At 46.4% G+C, this 22,049-nt stretch overlaps 1 protein-coding gene and 1 long non-coding RNA gene across 2 annotated transcripts; one reads left to right on the top strand and one right to left on the bottom strand.

Annotated features, from left to right (window-relative positions):
- Nucleotides 1-1,920: 1,920 nt before the first annotated feature.
- Nucleotides 1,921-6,605, bottom strand: SLC10A1 (solute carrier family 10 member 1; the record flags this gene model as incomplete). Its single annotated transcript, XM_082059221.1, is given in 8 exon segments — nucleotides 1,921-2,043; nucleotides 2,045-2,080; nucleotides 2,083-2,171; nucleotides 3,241-3,436; nucleotides 4,412-4,588; nucleotides 5,286-5,288; nucleotides 5,291-5,498; nucleotides 6,205-6,605. Coding segments are annotated over 8 exon segments (1,233 nt in total).
- A 5,534-nt stretch (nucleotides 6,606-12,139) lies between these two features.
- On the top strand, nucleotides 12,140-20,235 carry LOC309442829. The gene is made up of 5 exons (XR_014184699.1): nucleotides 12,140-12,453; nucleotides 14,288-14,413; nucleotides 17,810-17,911; nucleotides 18,829-18,969; nucleotides 19,431-20,235. It is a non-coding gene; the product is annotated as an uncharacterized lncRNA (long non-coding RNA).
- Nucleotides 20,236-22,049: the final 1,814 nt, after the last annotated feature.

Below are 22,049 nucleotides of genomic sequence, written 5' to 3' on the forward strand. Positions count from 1 at the left end.
TTTGGACCTGGGGGAGAACTTCCTTTTAAATACATTATGCTGTGTCCTTAGATCTCTTTTATGTTCTGGAATGAGAACCTTGATAATGAGAATCAGGCAAGTCATGTAGCTTTTAATCACTGGATAATAAAGATGAAATATGAAAGATGGATGTAGTTGGCATACTTCATTAGTGTGTTTGTGCACACGTGTATGAGAGGATATTTAGGTGTGGAGAAAGCATTAGTCCTCATTCTGGAGGAAGAAGAGGGATTTTTAAGTTGGTGGGAGTGCTGCAGCCTATGTTTCAGTGTTTGTGCCTTGCAGGAGCAGCAACCCTATGCAGTCCCCCTGTTTCTCAAACCCTTGTCCATGTTGAAAGAGAGACCTTTAGAATTTTTTTTTTTTTTTTTAAAAGTGTTTTCTTATAAGTGCTTTAAAAAGTTACTCCCGTAACCCACTGAGGCCTTTAAAAAGAACTTTGGAGCCAAGGCTGGGCTTTGCATTAAATCCTGGGAAATGCAAGGTGGTTCTCAGCACCAGGTGTGGCCCTGTGGGAGGTGAGTCATTCAGGGTCTCTGCAGGACCTGCTGCCTTTTTTTGGTGCTGTTGCACAGTTCTCATAAATGTGTTTTGAGCCAATGAACAAGAATGAACTTTTGTGCCTTGGGAATCTGTCTGTGAAGGTGGCCCTGCACCAAACTGCCAGGTGCTCCTGGGAACAGGTGCCGAGGTGGTTGGCTTGATGTGCAGTTGATTGGCTTGTTGCTAGTCAGCTTTGAGGAGTGGAAGGTGTCATTCTCAGAGACTGGTAGTTCAGATGCTGGACCATTGGAAGAGGGGTGGAAGAAGAGGGCTTTACCTTACATGGGTAAGGGCAGGGCTGAAAAAGCCAGGTGTAAGGTCAGCTGTGTCACCTCAAGTTAGTTGGTCCTTCTTGCTTACTTGAATGATCAGGCATGTCTGTGTTCAAGTGGGCCTTGGCTGCAACAGGAACGCAGGTCACTGAAGGCACCTGCTGACTGGAAAGTGGTGGGATTTCAGATACTCCTCAGGCTAAATGCAGAGGACTGCCTGCTCTACAAACAGCTGTTTCCAATTCTGTTTCTGAACCATACCACTTGCTTTGCAAGCAACCTGAATAGGTTTCTGCATTTTATTTGGGGACCTGGCTTTGTGATGACAAACTTCCAGTTTACATAAACCCCCAGGCTTTGCATTATGGAGGGTTATGTTGACTTCTGGCCAGAAATGATTCTGTGTTTTTGAAGCATGGGTTCTTCATATGCGCCTGTTTAGTCTTAGTTAAGGAGGATTACTTCAGGTTGCAATGCATACTCGGCACGTTGGAGGGGTTAATGCCAGTCTGCCATCATGCTCCTATTTGTAGGGTGACAATAGCTAGATGGTGTCCTGTATTTAGTTCACTGGCTCCTGCAAAGCAAGGAACACTCAAGGCTTGTGTATTTTCTGAGGTACAGCTTGCTGGACCCAAACTTGACATACTTCGGCGGCTTGTATAGCTGTGTTCAATTTTTGTGGTCTCTGCTGTGTGGAGAGCAGTGGAACACCACATGATGCTCAGGTTTTGGAAAATGGGAGTGACCAGCAGCCTGTTGGCTGCCTAGCTGCATGCTGGGTAGTGGTGGCCCCTGCACTGAGAAATTGTATACCTCACTTTGGGTCTGTCTTAGAGAAATTACATTAATTTTCAGTGATGCCTTTGGGAGCTGCTTCCAACATCAGCCAGAGAGATAATTCCAGGTAGGTGAAATTGAAAAAGGGAACTGATGTGGGCAGTGACTTTCATCTGGGCAAGACTGGGGGTGGTCATTTGAGAGTGTGGCTCTAAGCTGTCCCAAAGGGTTGTCATGATGACTTGGAAGTCTCTCTCATGGGCAGGCAGGGACAGGCTTAGTCTGGAGCAAGGTCTTCAGTAAATCACAGTGAGGGTACAATTAGCTCTGTGGTGATTCCTTGTTTGGTGTAAACTGAGCATAGAAGTAAGTCTTGCATAGAGCTGCTGGAGACCTCTAAGCCAGCTGCAGAAGGTGCAGCTCGGAGGGGTCGTGATAGCAGCTGCTGCATAATCTGTCTGTATCATTTTCCTGGTTTGCCACTGTTTCTGCAGGGTTTTGACACTTCCAGAGCACTAACTGTGTGCACAGCTGTGCACATCGTTTTTGCTGCATCTGAAGGAAAGGAAAAATGTAGTGAGAATAGGCGTTCTGAAACCTGGGTATGGAAAGGTTGTGAAACAGCTGTAATTGGTGTTGCTGGGTGACATGAAACAAAAGGAAGGAACTTGGAAGTCTTGCCAAAGTATTTAAACCATTTTGTTCCCAGTCATTTATGAATTGGAGCCTGGAATGGAAAGCTAGCCTTTCCGTGGTAGTCCTACAAGCACCTGTATGGCTCTTTCCAGTATCAACTGTTCTGCGCTGGAGGCACACCGAAGGATACAAGTTGGGTGGGGTTTTTTCCCCATCCTTCAGCTGAGCTGTAAGATCTGGTAAAATGCTCCTGTAGCAGCTGCTCAGCTGCTTCTCTGTCCCAAGGGACTGGAGAAAGCTGGTGTGGAAGCATCAGAAGTGTGACTGGTGGAGAATCTCATTCAGCAGTGCTTTCCTCAGATACATACACAGACACTCAGATGGGTTTTGGCATTATGGACCTGCTGAAGTTGGAGACAGGTCTACCTCACTTCTATACCAACAGCATACATGTATTTTAATTAAGCTTAAATCTGCTTGCACTTTTATAGCAAAAGATCCAAATGTTTCCTTCCTTCAGCTGTAGTACTTGGCAGTTCTGTCCTTTTCTTCCTCCCTCCTCTCCAAAAGTGATAGCCATCAGTGAATCTCTCAACAGTGTGCAGTGAAGCTGTGATTTGTTGCATTACAGGATATCTGATGTCTTGTGTGGTTTTAGGCACACACAAACACCCCTGTTCTTTGCACGTGCGTGGTGCAAGTGATAGCTTTTGCAGGATGTCTTAGTTTAAGCAGAGAACTCTGAAAACCTCTGAGCACTGATAGTATAGAGAGTATATAGCTATGTGAAACATTCTGCTGACGCAGGAAGTCATAATTTCTAATGTGTTTGGTTACCTTTGAATTTTTGACTGTGATTTGTTTTTAATGTGTTTGGTATGTAACCCTGAGTTAAATGGCAACTGTATTCTTACTCTAGAAAGCAGAAATTCATTGATAGTTTATGGTTTGGAGTGGAAAGCATAAAAAAGAGCAAAGCCGTACTTGCCATTTCCTTTTTTAATTCTGTCATGGATCCTAAAGACCAGGACGAGCAGGAGTCCCTCTCCAAGCTGGAACAGCAAGTAGAGTAGTGGGAAGAAATACAGGGAGCCGATGATTTCTGGGGCGAAGGCAACCTTGAGGATCGTCGAGCAAAGCTGTACGTTCTGGCAGCCAGTTTCCATGCACACTGTCCGCCGGCATCTGAACGAGGAAAAGTTAAGCAGATTACAGATTTAACCCACTTTCAAGCAACTTAAAAAGAACACTGCCTACCGTGCTGTTGCAGTGGTTTGTGTATTTGCCTGTGCTAAAAGTTGCTTTATTAAGAGCAGTAACGAGATCCCTGGAAGGTTTTGCCTCTTGTTCCCTTTGCAATGGGCAGACACAGATCACGCTATAAATGTGGACTTTGTGCTTAATGGTGTTTGGGGGACTTAAGTCCTGCTATGGGCTCTGCAGCTTCCCACAAGAAAGGAATCTGCGTCCAAGATGAAAAGAGGAGTCTAAGGTGTGAAGGTAAAAAATAGTGATGACTAGCGGGCTTCCTGCCTGGATTAGGTAGGATGGGAAAGGAAGAGAGTGGGTTTTATATGCAAGGTTTCCATCTGTAATTCCTGGGGCTGCAACTGAATGCACTGACTGGTATAGGGTATTTATCAGCTGAGGAATAATTGTCTCACTTGGGGTCTGCTCTCTGTTGGTATTTCCCAGTTCGCTGGTTTTTCATTTGGTGCTATGAATTATGTTCTTCCCCCATCTTCATCACTGAGAGCAGAGACTGGTAATGTGTGCTTAGCAGGTCAGTAGTGATCTTAAGTCAAAACCACCTGTCTGCTTGTTCAGTGAACCTTCTACCCTTTCTGTGGTGATCACGTACCTGTGTCAAAAAAACCCTACACCAGCTACTCCTCCCCTCTCTGATGTGACAAGCAGAGGTTAAACTAATTTCTCTCCCCACTCAAGGTGTGGGAGTTATTGACTTGGGACCAGCTTGCAGTATGTCTGCTTGTACACCTAGGGCCTGTTTAGGGAGACTGCAATCAGCATTTATTCTACAAGAGTACAGCAGTGTTGAAACCCATTTTCATAATTGCTCTGTAGACCAGAGCTGCCATGCTTATCTGTTCCTTCTGGTGACAGAGAACGAGGGGAGTGGGGAGCAGGGGAACATACCAGTCATTAAGCTTGAAGACTGCAGAGAGAACATATCCCAGGAAGAATCCAATAAAAGGCATCAGGGCAGAAGATCCCAGGAGGGATGTTGAGAAGACAACCATGATACTGCTTCCCACATTGGCCACAGACAGAGCGATTATTGCAGCAGATGACAGTAGAAGCACAACCATCCCTGCCTAAAATAAAAATGGTCAAGGCATGGACAAGAGAGAAATCCCCAGCAAAATTTGCCTCAGCCGTTGGAAGCAGCTGTACCCAGTTCCTTGTCCAGCACATATGTCAGTATATAGTAAGAGTGCATAAATACCTTTCAAGCATATAAATGTTACAAGTAATCAACAAAAAACCATCCCGAGGTATTACCTAGAGAGACCTTAAATAACCAAGTACCTTTCTGATCTACCTGCAAAATGACTGAGGCTTTCTCCACCAGCCACTAGTTTCTCAGGCATTGCTATGCGTCTGTCTGTCCAGGTCCATTTGTGAACCTAGTCCACCCAAAGTCCACCCACTCACAGGCAGAGCCTGTCTATAGGTGGTGGTTGTGTTTTCAAATTGTCTCATTGGTATCTGGTGATTTGGTAGATAAAGGAGCTGGGGAATTTTGGGAGGCAGAATACACAGCTTTCCTGCCCTGTGCTGGGTAAAGGGACCTCTGAAGAGCTCTGGACCTCCTGTATCTGCTCTAGCCAGGTTCCCATCCTTCTTAGAGGTGATTCCTAATGTCATTTTATCAGGTCTGTTATTAGGTCTTGGCACCCCTTTTTTGCTGTGCTTGGTCCCAGTTTCTCTGAAATGGAGCCCTATTGAAAGAAGCTATGAAAAATAGGTTTACAAAGTAGTTAACAGCTTTTCGGGTATTGCTAGTGGAACTCTTGAGTTAAACAACCAGTGTACTCTGGTTTCTTCTCATTCAGGATGATGCCAATTGCACAGGGGATTAGCATTATGACCAGGGAGGTGATTATTCCTTTGTAAGGCACCTTGCCCTCCAAATCACCCTCGTATAGTCCTCCCGAGTAAAGGTACAGAAGCAGAGGCATTAGTCCAATTGCCAGAACTGTTGAGCATGTGGTCATTACAATGCTGAAATGAAGAAAGGACTCTTTAATAGAAGAATTACTCTTCTTTTTATGGAATATGCTATTTTTTCTTACTAACCTGGACACATGGATACAAGACTTCACTTGGTTCTTTCCTGACCTGTCACTGAGATTTCCCCAACATTGCTATCAGGTTGTAGAAGGATGTGATATGAATAGAGAGAGGGGGAGATGCTTCAAGTTCTGTACAAGCTCACAAAGGACCTTCATTATGGGTACAGCTCACATTTCAGGAATTCAGAAGTGACAGAGAAAGTAATGATTCTGATTTTCCTCCTGGATCTTGTTTTATCACTAGGGTTTTTTAGGTTCTGCTAGTTCAACTTTTCTCACTGGTGCAGCTTCTCCAGACACCGTGCTCCGTTTACGTAGAACTATATGCTGCTATATGGATAAATATAGCACTTATATGCTATTTGTACTGCTCTGTGGAGATGAAAAAGTGTTCCAACACCCACCTCATCAAGAGCAGCGTGCCATATGCTTCAGAGAAAGGTACAGAATCCCATCTTATAGTAAAACCGGGACAAATTGGCTCATTGAGCAACCATAAGTGCTTAAAAATATTCTAGATTTAGTATTTCAGTCTTTATCCAGCTTCTTGGGAATTGCTAATGTTGGTTAAGCTAACTTCTGAACCAGTTATATGACTAGATTGGCCTGGGCATTCAGAAATGAGCTTTCCTTACCTGAGTTTCATGTCTCCTCTCAGTGCCAGACTGAAGATGTGGGAGAGGTTTCCCCCTGGGCAGCAGCCACAGATGAGGACAGCCAGGGATTCTGTAGCACCCAGCTGGAAGAGCTTGCCCAACACAAATGCTGTCAAGGGCATGATGCCATACTGAGCCGTTACAGCAATTGCCACACCTTTGGGTTTCCTGAGGTGCATTGTGATCTTGGCTATCTCCATCGTACACCCCAGAGATACCATGATGACAAAGAGGACCACAATAAGGATCACATTCAGGGCTTTGTCTGTGGCCTTCTGGCTGAACGCAGATGGGGATGGCACACTGGTCAAGGAGGTGCTCTGTATGTGATTTGGGCTCCAAAGCTCCAGGCTCTCAAAGGCTCCCTTGGTCTTATTCATCCTGCTGAAGAGTTTGGAGGTCCCTTCTTCTGTAAGTGTCTGGGAAGGTGAGGAAGGGATTGATTCAGAAGTCTGGATAACATCCAGTTAGTGCAAGCAAAACGAGCTCTCCTTCAGCAGCTGTTGAAACAGAAATCCATGTTTTGAGCAATCAGCTGTGAACCCCGTTCTCTTTTGTAATAAGTTGTGCAGTTTGTACAGTTTTTGCTCTGGGCCCCACCTCTTCCAGTGTCTGCTTTGACAGTGAGAAAAAGGATATAGCTGATGAGAGAGGGAAGTTCATTCAAAACTGGTAAAGACAGGTGCTTCATACAAAAGAAAATGAACCAGAAGAACTCTTGTCCACAAGAGACTGCCAAGGCCAATGCTTAAAAATGTGATGCATCTAGGTTACTGTATTTTTAACAAGGATTACAAAATACTTATGCTTCTGGCCACAAATCAGTTTCTAAATAGGAGGACTAGGAAGAAACTTCCTCCATGGACAAATAGTTTCTCTAGCAAACTCTCAGGAGCATTCATGTCTCTTTTCCTTCAAGATATTACTCCCTCAGTGTTTAGGGAAGGTTGTGCATGTCAGGAGCCTCAGCTGACATCCGTAGTGCAAAGCTGTGCTTAGAATCACAGAATCATTTTGGTTGGAGAAGACCTGTAAGATCATTGAGTCCAACCATTGACATAACACTGCTCGCTGCTGCACGGCAGTGTTGATTTCAGGACCTGAGTTGCCCTGCACCATGATCCAGTGAGTGGTGCAGGCATCTCCTGAACTCTCCTAGCAAAGGCGAATAGGTAGCTCTTACTCACCTTGGACTGGTACCTGCCTGGTGCTTTCAATATAAGCATATGTGCAAGGAAAGGGGATCTGGGTCGCTGGTGTTTGAGCAGGGAGAGGGACCAGAGAGGTGTCTGGCAAAGATTGTTCCTTCAGCTGCCACAGAGGTGACCTCTGTCTGTCACCTCACTGCTCCCTGTCCCTGGCTGAACAGGGGATATGCTTCCCTGCCCCTGCCATGCTGGGGAACAGCACATTACACAGGATCATACAGAATCACAGAGTGGTTGGGGTTGGAAGGGATCTCTGGAGATCACATTGCCCTGTCCCCTGGTGCCACCCTCCCTGATACCTCTGCAGGTTTTGCCTTCATTTATGGAGCAAACCGACTTGAGCTGAGCACTAGGTCAGGCATGGAAGTCTAAAACATACAGAGCTGAACACTTTAAACTAGAGCAAAGTGAATGTCGTTACCTTCCATGCCTACAGGAGACTTCGGTGAGATTACTTGCTGCTCCATGCCTTCCTTGCCAAGCTTAGTCCTTCAGTCCTTCTGCTCCAAGAAAATCTTTCCCCCTTAGCAAAATCTTGTCCTCTGCTTGCAGAGTGTAAAGCCCGTGTCTAAAAGAACCTTTTAGAAAGGGAAGCTGTTATAAGATAGTTGTGCTACAGGGCTGCAGTCTTTTTCTCTCTGGTGGGGGATTTCAACCAGGGAGGTTTGCTGCGGCAGGGATGAGCTCTAACCCATTTGCTGAAGCGCATTATAACACTGCGGTGATGTGTCCCTCACTCCTATTCATCTAGCAGCTCTGCGGGCTCAGCCTCTCCAGCCCTATTGCTCTGGAAATGCTGCTGGTGGCAGGCAGGAATGTCAGAGCCATTCTTCCCCACTTGATCTCGCTTTGGTTGGGAACTTTGTTTTCCAGGCTGGCAGCCAGGCCGGAAAAGCACCAACAGCAGCTCTGGAGCCCAGCACAGGCATCCCCAGTTGGGCAGGGGGAACGGTGCCTGCAATAGAGCGGGACAGAGCTGTGCCAGCAGCTCCCGGTGGCTCTGCACCTCTGTGCCTGCAGCTTCTCCTACAGCCTTGTGAGAACCACACACTGTCATGCTTGTGGACAAGGGCCCTTCCCGTGAATGGCCCGTGGTACTTTGAAACCTCTGTGTCACTGTGGTGGCAAGGATAAGATTGGGTTGATCAACTGGTTGGGTTGATCAACTGGTATGTGGGCAAGACCCATAGGAATTAGGAGAAAATGCAGGAGCAAATCCCACAGCAATTCCTTCTCTCTTTCTCTCCCTCCCTTTAGGTTTTTCTCACACAGAACCCGATCCAAGCAAAGGAAATGCTTGTTTTCACTGGGTGGCAGAAGGCACGAGAAAGGTCAAATCAAACAAGTGGTTACAAAGCATCACTGCTTTGGCAGCACCCAGTCTCCCCCGGCATGCCAAGTGCAGCTTGGGATTTTCAAACAACGATGTTGTAATGCTCTCCCTTTGCCTTTGCAGGGCTGTAGAAGAATGTTCCGGCTACCCAGTAATTTTAAAAAATGCCTGCTAGTTGTTTGCTCTTCAAGCATTCCTGCTGGTTCCCAGTAGTTAACACACAGGAAATTCCACAGGAACTACGGGAGAGACTGGTTGAGAGAAGCAGAATAAATTAGGATCATAATTTCACCCTGATTCATGCCGGGGGATGTCCAATAGTTTTACATGGGTGCCGGTCCTGGGGCTGTGCATTCAGACATGGCCAAGGAGCTGCACCTCAGCTCTGAAGCCACTGCTTGCTTTGGTGGGGCCTGGGAGATGGGACCGGTGAGGAACGTGGCTGGATGAAGGAGTAGACTCCTGTAGACTCCTGTGCCGGCAGGCAGTGAGGCCTGGTTGGTGCATGGCCTGCTGCTGGTGGCCTGTGGTGGGCTACTGCTGACTTGATGACTATGTCATCTATCTCAGTTCAGAGGAGGCTTTGGCCTCAAGAGGAGCAGCCTGCTTCGCAAGGAAGTCCCTAGTTTCATCCCTAGGTAAAGCATGCCTTTTCCTTCCTTTAAATGCTTTTCAGGCTCAGTTTTTAAAAGGTAAATGCCTAAATGTTCTTCTTTAGATGGTCTCTTTTTTCCCATCTGAGGACCCAAATAGCTTGCTCCCCACGCAAAGGCCTTTGTGTTCTTGCTCTGTGCAAAGCCAAGGAGGTTCCTGACAGGTCCTGCATGGCTCATGCCACTTGAGGGCAGTGGTTGCATGCCCAGAGCCTGGTTGCTCTCTGAGGATAAAAGACCTCATAAAACAACAAAGTCTCACCGTAGGTGCCATAGTTTACATCATTTTTGTTAAGTCAGATATACGCCAAAATTTGGAGATATGATCTAATGCAAAAGGCATCACAAGATGCTTAATAAGGCATTAAGGGAGATATTAAAAAAACCCCTATCGTATAGGTTTGCAGACTTCCTTTTGGATTCAAAACAAGCTTTGTTGTGGACTTTTTTTTTTTTTTTTTTTTTTTTTTTAAGACACCAAAGGAGCAGTGCTTCATACTTTCATAATGCAGCTTCATAGATTCACTGGATAAATATGAAATGGCTCATTCGCCCCTTTCACTGGGGGGGAGCTGAGGTTCGGTTTGCAGCTGGGACTGTCATCTTTTCTGTGTCTTTGTAGAATATAACATTAACTTGAGCTCAGCCCGGTGGTTGCCCATGGGCCATACTTCAGAGGACACACCTGATAGGAGCAGCAGTGACTTGATTTGTGTCAGGTTTCACACTGTACTGACCCACAATCCAAGACCTTGGTATCTGGTACCCATATTTTGCTCAGGTAATGTTTTCTCACTGTAGAGTTACATGCTTGGCTAATCAATATGCTCACTTCTGTGTGACTTTGAGGCAATTTGCCCACCACAGCTCTGCCCACATGGTATGCACTGTCTTGGAGTGGCTGTCAGGGGGTTGAAAAGAGAGGGTTTCTGCAGGGACAATCACAGCTTGTCCCAGCTGTGGCTCTCCCATGCCACAGTTTTGGTCCTATCCATTCTTTTTTTTTTTTTTCCACTTTTGTCACCACCTGAGAATGCAGCCCACTTAAATGGAATTTCCTCCAATTAAAATCTAGCTCTTGTCTGCCCTGTCATGGGAAAAGTTGTGTGTTTGGGTGGTGGTTAGCTCTGCTTGTGTCTGAGCTCCCAGAAATGAGAACAAATTGAACGGGCTAGTCTTGAGATGCAAACCACTCACCGCCGGGTGTGGAGTAGTCTGGGCACGAGCTGCCACGTGCCGTTGGCCAGGGCAGACTGATGCCACGGTGACGGCCACACTCCCCTCTCCTCACCCCCATGCTGGGTGCCATCACCTTGCCATACCAGCTCCATGTCGGGGATGGCTACCCGCTGTATCATGGGGAAGCGGCACATCTGGAGCGGAACAGGGCAAGGGGGGCTGGAGAGGCTCCCCCAGCTCTGCACAGCCCCACTGGCTCCCTGCAGTGGGAATGGAAGTGCTTCCCTCTTAGTGGTCCTGAGCCCAGACAGGAACCAAAGTTGGTTTTATTTATTCAGATCCCATTTAGCATCCATCAGGCTTAAAAATCCCATGACTACCCTCTGATACAATTTTGTTTGATAGGAAAATAATTAATTTTGCAATTAAGCTGTGCCTAGAACAAATGATGTAGAAGCACTCTGTATGGGCTAAATTAGTGCCTGCTGAGACACAGTGCCAGCATCTGTCTGGTTTAGTGACACTTATTTTTAACAGCCAGAGGAGGGCATAGTGCACCCTCTTGTAATGGCTTCCCTTTACTGATGGCTTCGTCTCAGATAGAGACCCAGAGAGGACACAGCAGTGTCAGCTGGAGTACGCTCTGATCAGTAAGTAGTGAAAAATGAGCTTACTCCGATGTCTCTTCTCTGTGTTAGGGAGGTTGTTTGAAATTTAAGCTTGCTGGCCAGGTGGGCATGGCTTATGCCTCAAGCAGTGTGAGGGGCTCTGGAGAAAGTAAAGCTGCTCCCAAGAGTGTGGCACTTCAGCCACTGAGACCAGCATTTCAGTAGACGGGCTCTTTCTCTGAATTTCTAGAGGAAATGCCACTGGAATTTTTCCCCGTCAGCACCGTGATGTGCCGAAGGGCTTTGGTGGCAGGGAAGGGTCCTGCCCTGTCCTTTCGGTGGTGCTACTACCCTAAGGGATTTTAAGTTATCCAGACAGGGAACTTCACTTCTAGGGAAGGATGATTTTTGTGGTGAGTTAACCCAAGTTTCTGTGGACTTCTGATCCTTGTGGTAGCTGTTCTGTTTCTGCTAAGGAGTCGATAGCAGTCAGTGCAACATGGTGATATGTGAGAGAGGCTCTGATTTCCCTTGCTGGGGAGCAGTTTGCAGGTCTGGGGCAGAAACCTCCTTGCTGATAGGAAAGGGATCCTTGCATGGGTTAAGGGGAGCACAGGGAGCACCTCATGTTCCTGGATACAGAGAGTGGTTCTGGCTTTGCCACTCATGCTCACAGGAAGGGTGTTAGCATGGTGCTGGAGCAGATCACTTCAAGGGCAGATGTTTTTTGAGGGGGAACTCCACAGAAGCAGAGTGTAGGAAGCATGTTCATGTATGTGATGCTTATTTTTCCCCTTGGGAGAAGAGATATTGTTTATTATCTATTGTAGTTCCTTATTAACTATGTAATTAACAGAGTTAGTTAATCTTGAGTGTTTCATTTCCTTAGGGACCAAATGTCAAAGATGGCTTCATAAAAATTTGGCAGCTTAAGTTTCTTTGAAACTTCGGTAAAATGCTACCGGCAGGCCAGCAGCACCTTCCTTTAAGCCTATATCTGGTCCTCATAGCTCTGACTATTGCTCTTAGCTTCATGGGAGAAAAAAGACTTGTCTTCTGTTCTTCTGACCTTTGCAGGGTGATGACTATCAAGCACATGCTGTGTTTTCTCTGGGTCAGGTGAGAAGCCTTCTTGGCACAAACTTGGGAGAGCTGATCTGGGCAGCAGAAGGTTCCCTAGTCCCTTGTCCAGATTCCAGCTCTGGATGTCAAACACCTGTGAGAAGGGCACTGCACCTTGAGCTGACGTGAGTGTGCTTCATTTGTATTATATCAAAGCTTATATTTTAAATAATTTAATTGTGTAGATTGTGCTTGAGTCCTACTGCCATAGCTTTAAATGGCTCAATCAGTGACATGAAGTAGATCTTCTTTCTAACGATGAAGATTTATTGAAGAATAAGGCTAGGAAAGTGGAAAGTAAGAAATAAAGTGACCAGGAATAGCCAAGGATTAATGAAAGAGTCCGAGATGTGTATAGAAACCCCAGGTGACAACCGGAGGTCTGTGAAAAGGCAGACTCATCACCTAGTCTTTCCCCTCCTGTTGCTTCCCAAGCTCCCATTTGAAGGGCAGTCAGATTGCCTTGATAAGAGAGAGAAATTTCCATGTCAAGGAGAAGGCACAGAAACTACTACCAGGGTTTAATCTTAGAAATTAGTTCCCAGGTGGCTGTGCAGAAGACTACTAGCAAACTTGTAAGGACGGGGCTACATAAAGGGGATTAACTCCAAGCAAGATGCTCCAGCCGGCACAGAGCATCAGTGCATTGGAGCCACTCAACTCCATGCAAGGGCTCAGTGGGAGGGCTGGGGCACACAGCATTAGAGGAGGGCATCTCATGCTCCTCATCAGTGGGATGCCAGCAAAGCCTATGTCCTGACATGGGTCTGAAGACCATACCTGAGCTGCTGAGGCAGTGCTCTGGCCAGCAACCAAGCAGCTTAAGCCACCTGAAAACTTTAATTTTCACCTGCAAATCAGTTTGGGTAAATTATCTGTTGATACGCTGACCTCTTGTCCCTCTTATCCTCTTGTCCCTCAACTCTGTTGTGATGCCCTCAGCAATCATCCTTCCCAGCATGAGGAGGAAAAATCTCTCTCTTGGGAAACAAAAAATAATTTAAGTAATGCAGTCCAAAACAGAGCTATGTTTAAGTGCATACCTGACCTTGTGGGATCAAGATGACACTTCGGAGTTACAGGGCTAATAAAGAGGAAAACTGTGCTGCCACTGTGGAGCCTGTGGCTTTGCCTGGTTCTTGTCTGCTCCTTTGGCATCCTTGCATCACTGACTGTGGTGCCTGGGAAGGATCCCGTCTCTCTTCTCTCTTACTTCTGTGGTTTCTCACAGACTTTGCTGGGAAGCTGTAAGCTGTGTAGAGTTCTCTCCCATGGGCACATTAGGATTTTCAAGAAGAGGACATGTTTGCTTGCTTAGCAGCAAAGAACTCCCTGAGAGGCAGAAATGGCTGCAACAGCCACATTGCACTTGTTCATGAGGCTCAGGACCAAGAGAGTCATTGAGGCGATGGCTAGGGTCAGTCTAGATCTTACTCCCTGCTTTATCACCATCTCCTATTTGGGAAAAGCAGTGGGGAAGGCTGCTGAAACAATCCAAGCTTAATGAGAGATGAGCATAGCACATTCTTGCTACAGAAGGAGTTTCTTTCAAGCCAGTGGTCACAGGTGTGACGCCCTGGCTCCCGTAGCACACCAGGAGTGTACCAGCCTCAGGGAGTACCTTGAGTAGGCAGGGGGGACAGCAGGGCTTCCCAAGGCAGCACTGCAGCTCAGCTGGGGCACCTGGAACCTCATCCCCAGGGATGTTTGAAGCCTGGCCATCCCTGGGTCAGTCCTGGACTACTGGCCAAGCTCTCTCCTGATCCACAATCAATCAGTAGAGTGTAGTACCTGTACTAATACCTGGGTATACAGCAGTCCTTGGATATGGTCACCTGTTTGTCTACAGGGCAAGCTCTGTGAGTGCTCAGTGATGTGGTTATGCCACTGCTTTTTAGTTTGGATTTTGGAAACTTGTGCTCTTCTTTTCCCTGTTAATTTTGTTCTCTTTTTCTTCAGCTTGTACATGTTATGATGGGACCCTGATTTGGACTGGAGAGGCAGGACATGCAGAGGTTTTGGTGCTTGCTTGCAAGGAAAGAGAGCTGGACCCGTGGCCTTCCTTACTCCTGTTGCAGGACACAGGCAAGCAGATTTCCGCCTCTCTTCCACTGTCCTGCTAAAGTCCTGTTGCCTCCTGCTTGAACTGAACCGTTCTCCTTTCTACGTGGTGCAAATGGGTCATAAAAAGTTCAAGAAGACTGCTGAAAAACCTTCAGTTTTTGTGTACTTCAGCATCTGCCTTCACCTTTTGCAGCTCCTTAGGCCCACGTGTGCTAAGCTCTGCCTAGAGCAGCACCTCTGGGCAGCCAGATCCCGCTCTGGGTGCTAAATGTGTTCCTTGTCTGCCTGAATGTTTTGCTGAGATTCTGGGCTGGTGGAAGCCTTGCGGCTTTGAGTTTGACTGATGCATTAGGCACTGTTGTCTTTTGGTTATTGGCATTCCTGTGGTCAGCCCCTCTGCTCAGGCTTGTCCAGGCACCCAGGCAGTGGCAAGCCAAACCCAGCAGTGCAATGCTTTTGTCTTGCTTTAATTAGAGCAGGGTACAATTATTAGTGGCATGTTTTTATTTCAATTTGTTCATTCTGACAGCAACTAAAGGAAGCCATTATCTCTACAAGAGGATGTTTCAGCAAGTGTTACAGTTAATAAAGCTAACAGGACCAGTGCAAAAGAGAGAATCACATTCTCTTAAAGGCAGCACTTGATAATCCGGCTGTTACAAGCCAGATCATTTCAAGAGGCACCATACCAAGTCTGCACTCAGATCAGCCTTTAATCTGGGAGGATCACTGAGCTCTTTACAGGCTGATAACACTTATCACAGTCTATCCGCCCCATAACATAGATATCCCTATAAAGACATATGACAGTTCTTTCAGCACCTTTGGAGATGAAGAAAGTAAATTGGATGGCACTGCCCCTTTTGGGCAGTAAGTTTCTGTATGGATCAGGCTAAAGATGGAAGCCCAGGCTCGGGTTTGGCCTTGGATAATGTTTCCCAGCTTTCCCTGCCCTTGAACAGCAGCAACCCAGAGCACATAACATGCTCTTGGAGATTCTGTGCTCCTCTGGTCCCCTCAGCCTGGGACAGCAGCCTTAGTTTTAACTTTTCTGCAGCCCTTGGCTGTAAGCAACATTGTTCTGGGACAAAAAATGTCACTGAAGACCTGCCCTTAATGCTGGCAAATAAAGTACTTAAGCAATGTGATGTTTGTTAAAACAGCAAAATATCTTCTAAAAGGGCTTTTGCGCAACACTGGAGAAAGATCGTAAGAGGCATGGATACTGCAGGGTGCTCATTCTTGAGGTCTCCTGTATTTCCTATTCTCATTTTAGAGTAAGTCTTTTGATCTTTGGTGTTTGCCCCAAAGCTGTGGGCACTAGGTGAGCTTCTCAACTTTATTTTATAATAAAAATGTAGAAATTTGTAGCCCTCAGGGATCTGGAGAAAAGTTTGAAAACGTGATCATAAAGTTCAAGAAACCAGAGTGCAATTAGGAAAAACTCAAACATTTATAATTTTCTTTAAAACCCAGAACAAAAACCCTTGTGATATTTAAGCTGTGATTCTCTGGAGCCTGACGCATAATTTTTTAGTATGTGGGGTTGGCAGTGCTGGAAAGATGCTTTTCTCTGCCTGGATCATGTTTTTCTTCTGTGATTTTTATTTACCAGCTACTTTAACCATTTCTGCCTCTCCTTCTTGGCTGGTCTCTCCTGAGGCTGAGGAGCCTTCTTCATCTCTCAGGGCTTGGGAAGGGCAGCCAGAGGTGGTGGTGGCCCAGTGGCAGAAGCCAGGTTGCCCCAGGTGGGTTTGTCTCACCATGTGATTCAGACCTGCCAGGCAGTAAAACTTGTCAGAGGACTCGAAGCCCACTGTCAGGGTTGGGAAGGACCCAGGGGAGCTCACTGGGAGCAGCAGCACCCCTTGTCCCCTGCTCAGTCATGGCCAGGGTGTGCAGCTCTTCCTCCACAAGACAACAGCTTTGCTTGGAGGATCATCTCCAGCCTGCAAAACTCGCTGGAGGGATGTGAGCTTCCCTGAGGGCCCATGAAGGGAAGAGGATCTTTCCTTGGGGGTCTTGTTTGCATTGGCATGGTGGCTCCTGCGAGCGAGGCCACCAGCGTGACCCTGCTCTCAGTGGGGCATGGAAAGGCATGGTGCCTTCCCGAAAATCTCACAGAGATGTAGCAACAACGCCAGTCTCTTCCCTCTGCTTCTCCCGCCCCGAGCCACCCTCCCTCGGGCACTGCTCTTTTATATTTTTAGAAAGCACAGTTTATATTTTTCAGTCCTCACTTTGCACGTCAGCAGCCACTGCACAATGAACTCTCAGGGGCCCGTTTGTTTTGCAAGCAAGGATTGTACCCCGTGACAGTGTTTTCCACCACATCGTCAAATGCACGCTGGGCTCTCACTGCTTCAAAATGGCAGCCTATTGTTCCGTGTCCCAAGCCCTGCTTGAAACCAGGTCCCACCGGCACCCATTTTAATAGCTCCTCTCTGTGATCTTTCTATCCCCCAATGCTTTCAGGGGGAGTGGGGCAGGACTCATTCCCTTTTTAGGGACCCATGCAGCAACATTCGGCAATCAGACCCTTTCTCTGCCTCCTTCCCAACTTTTTGGAGTAGTCCTAGTTTAATCGAGCATGAGTCTCTTGCAGAACTGGAGAATTTGGGTCTGGCCATGTTCGCTGCACCATGCTCTTTGCTGCAGGGGCACAGCCCGGGACAGGTTTTGCAGAATGATGCCTACAATAGCAAAAATATGTTTTGGGCTGCTCAGTCAAAGGTAGTTTTGAATTACAGAGAGAGAGGAGGACAGTGATGAACAGGGCTTTGTTCTGCAGCTATAGGATGACCATGGGGACTGGGGGAACCATTTACTACATTTCTAAGAAAAGATGTCAGGATCAGTAGAAAAGTTCAGAGGTGACAGCCTGGCTGGGCAAGGCCAGGATCTCCTCTCCAGCTGGCCCTGTGAACTCTGACAATTCTCCTTAGAAATGACTTTGCTTCACCTCCCGCTAGCCCCACTGTATGCACCCATATTAACATCGTGTATGCATCATTTCAAAAAAAAATTAGCTTATTCCTCCAAGGTGGAGCTTGTTCCTCCGCCTCCCTCTTGTAAGCACTTCTGAGTTGTGCGGCCACTGTGGAACACCCTTGGCTAATCTGGACTATCTCAAATGAAGCTTTCAGGCCTTTGAATGTTTTCACAGTTTCATAGCGGGGCTGAGCGCGCTTCCAAATTGTCAGCCTGACGCCACCCATGCTGATTTATGTTCCCTGAGAAATGCAATCATAACTATTTCCATAAAGAAAGCCCTCAAAACCGTAAATGGCTCCAAAGCTGTGAAGCATTCCCCAGTCTGGGACTGCAATGCCCCTGTCTCCCTAAAAATTGCCTGTTATGTTTTCCTGAATTTGGCAGTATCCAGTGCTTCAGCTAGAATGATGTTTTTACTTCCAGCACGTGCATGCAGACAAGGCATAGTATCTGCTTACCTTGACATGACGCCCACACTTTCAGACTCTACCAGGACTACTTTCTTCTGCTAAGACTTCTCCCCAGGTAAGTGCCTCTTTTGATTGTGCTGTTCCTTCCTATATTTGCTCACCTACTTCAAAAATAAGCTCTTCAGAGCCCAGGATACTATCATTGTTTTTTCGGGGGCTTGTTGGGGGTTTGGCTAGTAAAGAGGGCACAATTCTTGCATGGTTCTTAGGAAAACACGCTTTATTTCAGACACAAGCAAACCCTAGCTTGTACTTAGCATATGCGAGCTGCATTCACCTATGGAGGTATATAAAGGGTAATGATAATGTTGCCCAGAAGGCTAACACATCAAAGGCCAAGGAGCAGTTAAAATGTATTACGAGCTGTTGGCAGTGATTGTGGGGGGTATTTGTGTATTGCTGGTTTGGACAGCCTGAGTAAATGAAAACCCTCTGGATTAATTGGTACACCAAAGAGATGTGGAGGAAAATGGAGGCTGAGGGAAAAATGGCAAACAACAGAAAATGCGGATAGCTGGGTGTGCTGACCTGTGGTGGGGCACTGCTGATTAATTTGTGGCTCCCCACCGTGCCCTGGGGAGCCACAGGGAGCTGGGGGAGCCCCACCAGCAGCTTTCCTGGCACTTCGGTGGGTGTGGGCTGAGCCCCACAGGCAGCATCTGCAGCACTGCTATTCCGGCACAGCTGAGTGGGTAGTTAGAGGTGAGACTTACCAGGTGTCTTGTGACACCTGGACACCACGGGACAAGAGTTTAATTATTTTTAATGATGTGGGGGCTGGGGGAGGGAGAGAGGAGGCTGTGTGGTGCCTTGTGTAACAGAGAAAATGAAGCTGGGAACTTCAAGATTGGTTTTACACAGAGACTGCTGGCTGAATCAGATGACAACCAATGTGGACAATATTGAACGATACAATCCCATCTTTTACTAGGGCACCCATATTCCAACTATTATTATGTGTTTTATTACTAGTGTTTCAATGATACACAAATGGCATCTAACCCAAGCATTACAGTGACAGCCATACAAACACCAATCATAGTGGCTCATTCACACGCTAATAGACTGGCTGGAGAAGGACTGCCACCTCTCAACGCAGCATGATCACACCAGGTAAGTTCTGCCCTTGCAGACCACCTGACTGCTGATGAAGGCAGTGTCCCTATGTTGATGGCAACCGGCACTGAGCTGGGGGTGTTTCACCCATCCACACTGGGGCTGCAAGGGCAGAGTGTTCTTGTCTTCTCTCTGATCACCAGCTGGGTTCACCAATGGGTTTCCAAACAAACCTCTCCAAAGGAGATCTGACACAACTTGTGCTTGTTATCAGTGATCCCTCTTCTGGACATCATGTGGGTCACCCATTGGTTCCTTCCTCAGTCCCCTTGCCACAATCTCACCTAGTCATCACTGATTCTGGTAGATTGCACTTTTCTACTGCCAGCCTTAACTAGACACCTCATAGTCTGGGTGATTTCCTCTTCTGTTACACCAGTTCCCTTGCAGCTCAGTAGTTTGCTTCTTTCCTATACCAAACACATTAATTCCCCACTTCGCATATTTGTCTCTTGCAGACTTTAGGAATCCTTGTTGTAGGAAGAAAAGCACAGAAGGTGGTGTGTTTTCGGTCACCTGGTGATTTACAAGCTCTCTTTCTCCACACATTATCCCTTCAGTGCATGGAAGAGGGGAAGGAAGAGTCTGCTCAATCTGGCAGGTTCTCCAGACCATGTCCTTCTCCTGGCAGCTGTGTGAGTGAGAAGGGGATGGAAGGTAAAACAACACTGGGTGGGAGCAAATTCCAGAGGGGCCTTTCTCTGTGTTTTCCCTGAATACGCTTAGGAGAAAATTATGTGAGTAAAGAGCTGGCAGAAAGACAGAGAAGGAAAGCGCAATGCTGTATGCAGTGGTAACTGCGCAGGTAGGGTCGCTTCTCTCCCCAAAAGCTTGATTCCTGCTGACCCAAGTCTGACAGGCTCCTGTCTTGTCTCCCAGCTCATAGTCACAGATGATTTAAAACATGGCTCAGCTCTGCAGCCTTCGTCACTACCCATCCCACTGTCCCTCTGCTGGCAACCTCTTTCCTTCCATGGGTGACATAGTAAAAGCCTTGTTTTCTGCTTGTGCCAGGGAGCATTGTAGCAGGGTGGCAGAAATAGCAATCTTCTACACTTTTTTCATATAGTGAGGGGATAAGAAAAAGCATCACCAAATTATTTCTGACATGTTCCTGAAAAATTCCTTGCTTCTGCCATAAATCTGTGACATAAAGAATCTGCTTTCAGTCATAAAGCTAAAGACAAGCACCAATTTAAAAATATATTTTTAAAGCAAATTGCATTGTAATTTGTATTATTAAACTGAAGTTTTTAAAGTGCTCTCATCCTTCGTTTTTAGTGCCTAATGATGAAGTGTTTTCTAAAGGTGACTAAGCATAGCTCAAAGAGTCTTAAATATATTTATTAGCTTATTAAACATAATTAATTGAATCTGGTTGCTAAGATTAGCTGTGCCTTCGCAAATGAAAAGCTCTTTTGGTTAGTTAGACAGTTTCTTCTCAAAGAACAAAACAGCAACATTAAAATATACACAGCTTACTGAATAATCATGTTATTTGTCAGACAAGCAGAAGAATCACCACTGAAGTGCTCTCAAAGTGCCAAATTGGGTAATATACATAATTAGGCCCCATTTGATTAGATATGTGCCCATGGTAACAGCCACACTCTTGATCCACATATTAGTACAGATTTGAAATAATCTTCAAGGGGGATGATGACAACAGAGCACATCTGAAGCTTAACTGGGGAGACTTTTGGAACATAACCAACATGCTGATTTCCTCTGTTCCTGTGGTTATTTTTTATTTTATCTTGTTATCTTTTACTTTTAAAACAATGCATGCCTTGGTTCTCAAAGGTGATATACTGCTTCCACGAAATGTCACTATACTTTTATCCCTAAAAGGAAGATCTCTTAATCATCTGCATCACGTTTTAAGCCCTAAAACCTTCCTATATTTAGGGATGCATCCCAGCAATTGGCAAGGCTGCTGCAAGCTGCTCCTAGGAGGTGGGAACAATCATCACCTGGAAGCCAGCCCATCGCAGATCCACTCTACTCTTGCAGCCCAGGACAGCCTAGTGATGGATAAGGCCTTCTAGATGTTCTTTTAGGCTTTTGCAGGAGCCTTATGAAGAGAGTGCAAGGTCTCAGCAAGAAGACTGATTCTGCATCAGATCTAAGCCTCTGAGAGAGCCTGCAAGTGCTGAGCTACTGCCAACCCACAGGGAATGAGTCCGGAGGGTACTGTTTGGGTAACAGCAGAACCCATGGGAGTTTATTTAGCTGTAGATGCAATAAGAATTGTTCCTGCAGTTTATTTTTACATGCTTAGGGGGTGAATGAGTTTGGAAGAGCTGGAGAGAATCAGAGAATTAGCAGAATGAATTATTATTATGGGTTATTTATACCAAATGAGAGAAATATATCTCCTGGTGCAACAGTCTATGTCCAGGGCTAATGAGAATTGCTGCTTTTGCAGTAATGCCTACTGGGAAATAATTAAAATAAGCTTTTTACCCCAATAAGGAAGAGACAAAGATACGGAAAAGTTCTCCCAGATGAAGGCACCAGGGAGAGACTGGTCTGTAGCAAGGAAGCCTACACAATGGGTGCTGAGGGTCTGGCAAGAGAGAAATGTGGAGCCCCAGTCCTGGCCAGTCTGGTTCAGAGGACTAAGGTGTACGTGACTAGTCTGGTTGTGTCAGCTATCCCACCAGTGCAAGAGAGACACAGCATTCCCATGTGCAGACACCTCACCTTCTAGAAACAAGATAGGACCTAGTGTCAAGGGACCCTGTTTGGAGATATGCGATGGAGAGGAAATCAACACTGAAAGACTGTGAAAAATAAATGCACAAAAATGATCTGGGATGTCTTTTAGCTTTTGGGAAGAAGAGGACTATCCCAAGCATATGGGAAACACAGAACAGCTAAAAAGCTTTGGTGAGGGGGTGCACAGGGGAAGACTTTATTCCATGGTGTGCCTGTTACCTGGCACAGAGGAGGGGAGCATTTTCTCCAAGGAGCCAGTGACACAGTCATGTTCGCAGCCTTCAGCTGGAGGGCAAGAACACTGTAAGTCACATCCACACAAAATTGCCAAACTGTTACTAGATGCAGTGTTAGGA

Source organism: Streptopelia decaocto (genome assembly GCF_964273445.1).
Source record: "Streptopelia decaocto genome assembly, chromosome: 7".
NCBI classification, from domain to species: Eukaryota; Metazoa; Chordata; class Aves; order Columbiformes; family Columbidae; genus Streptopelia; species Streptopelia decaocto.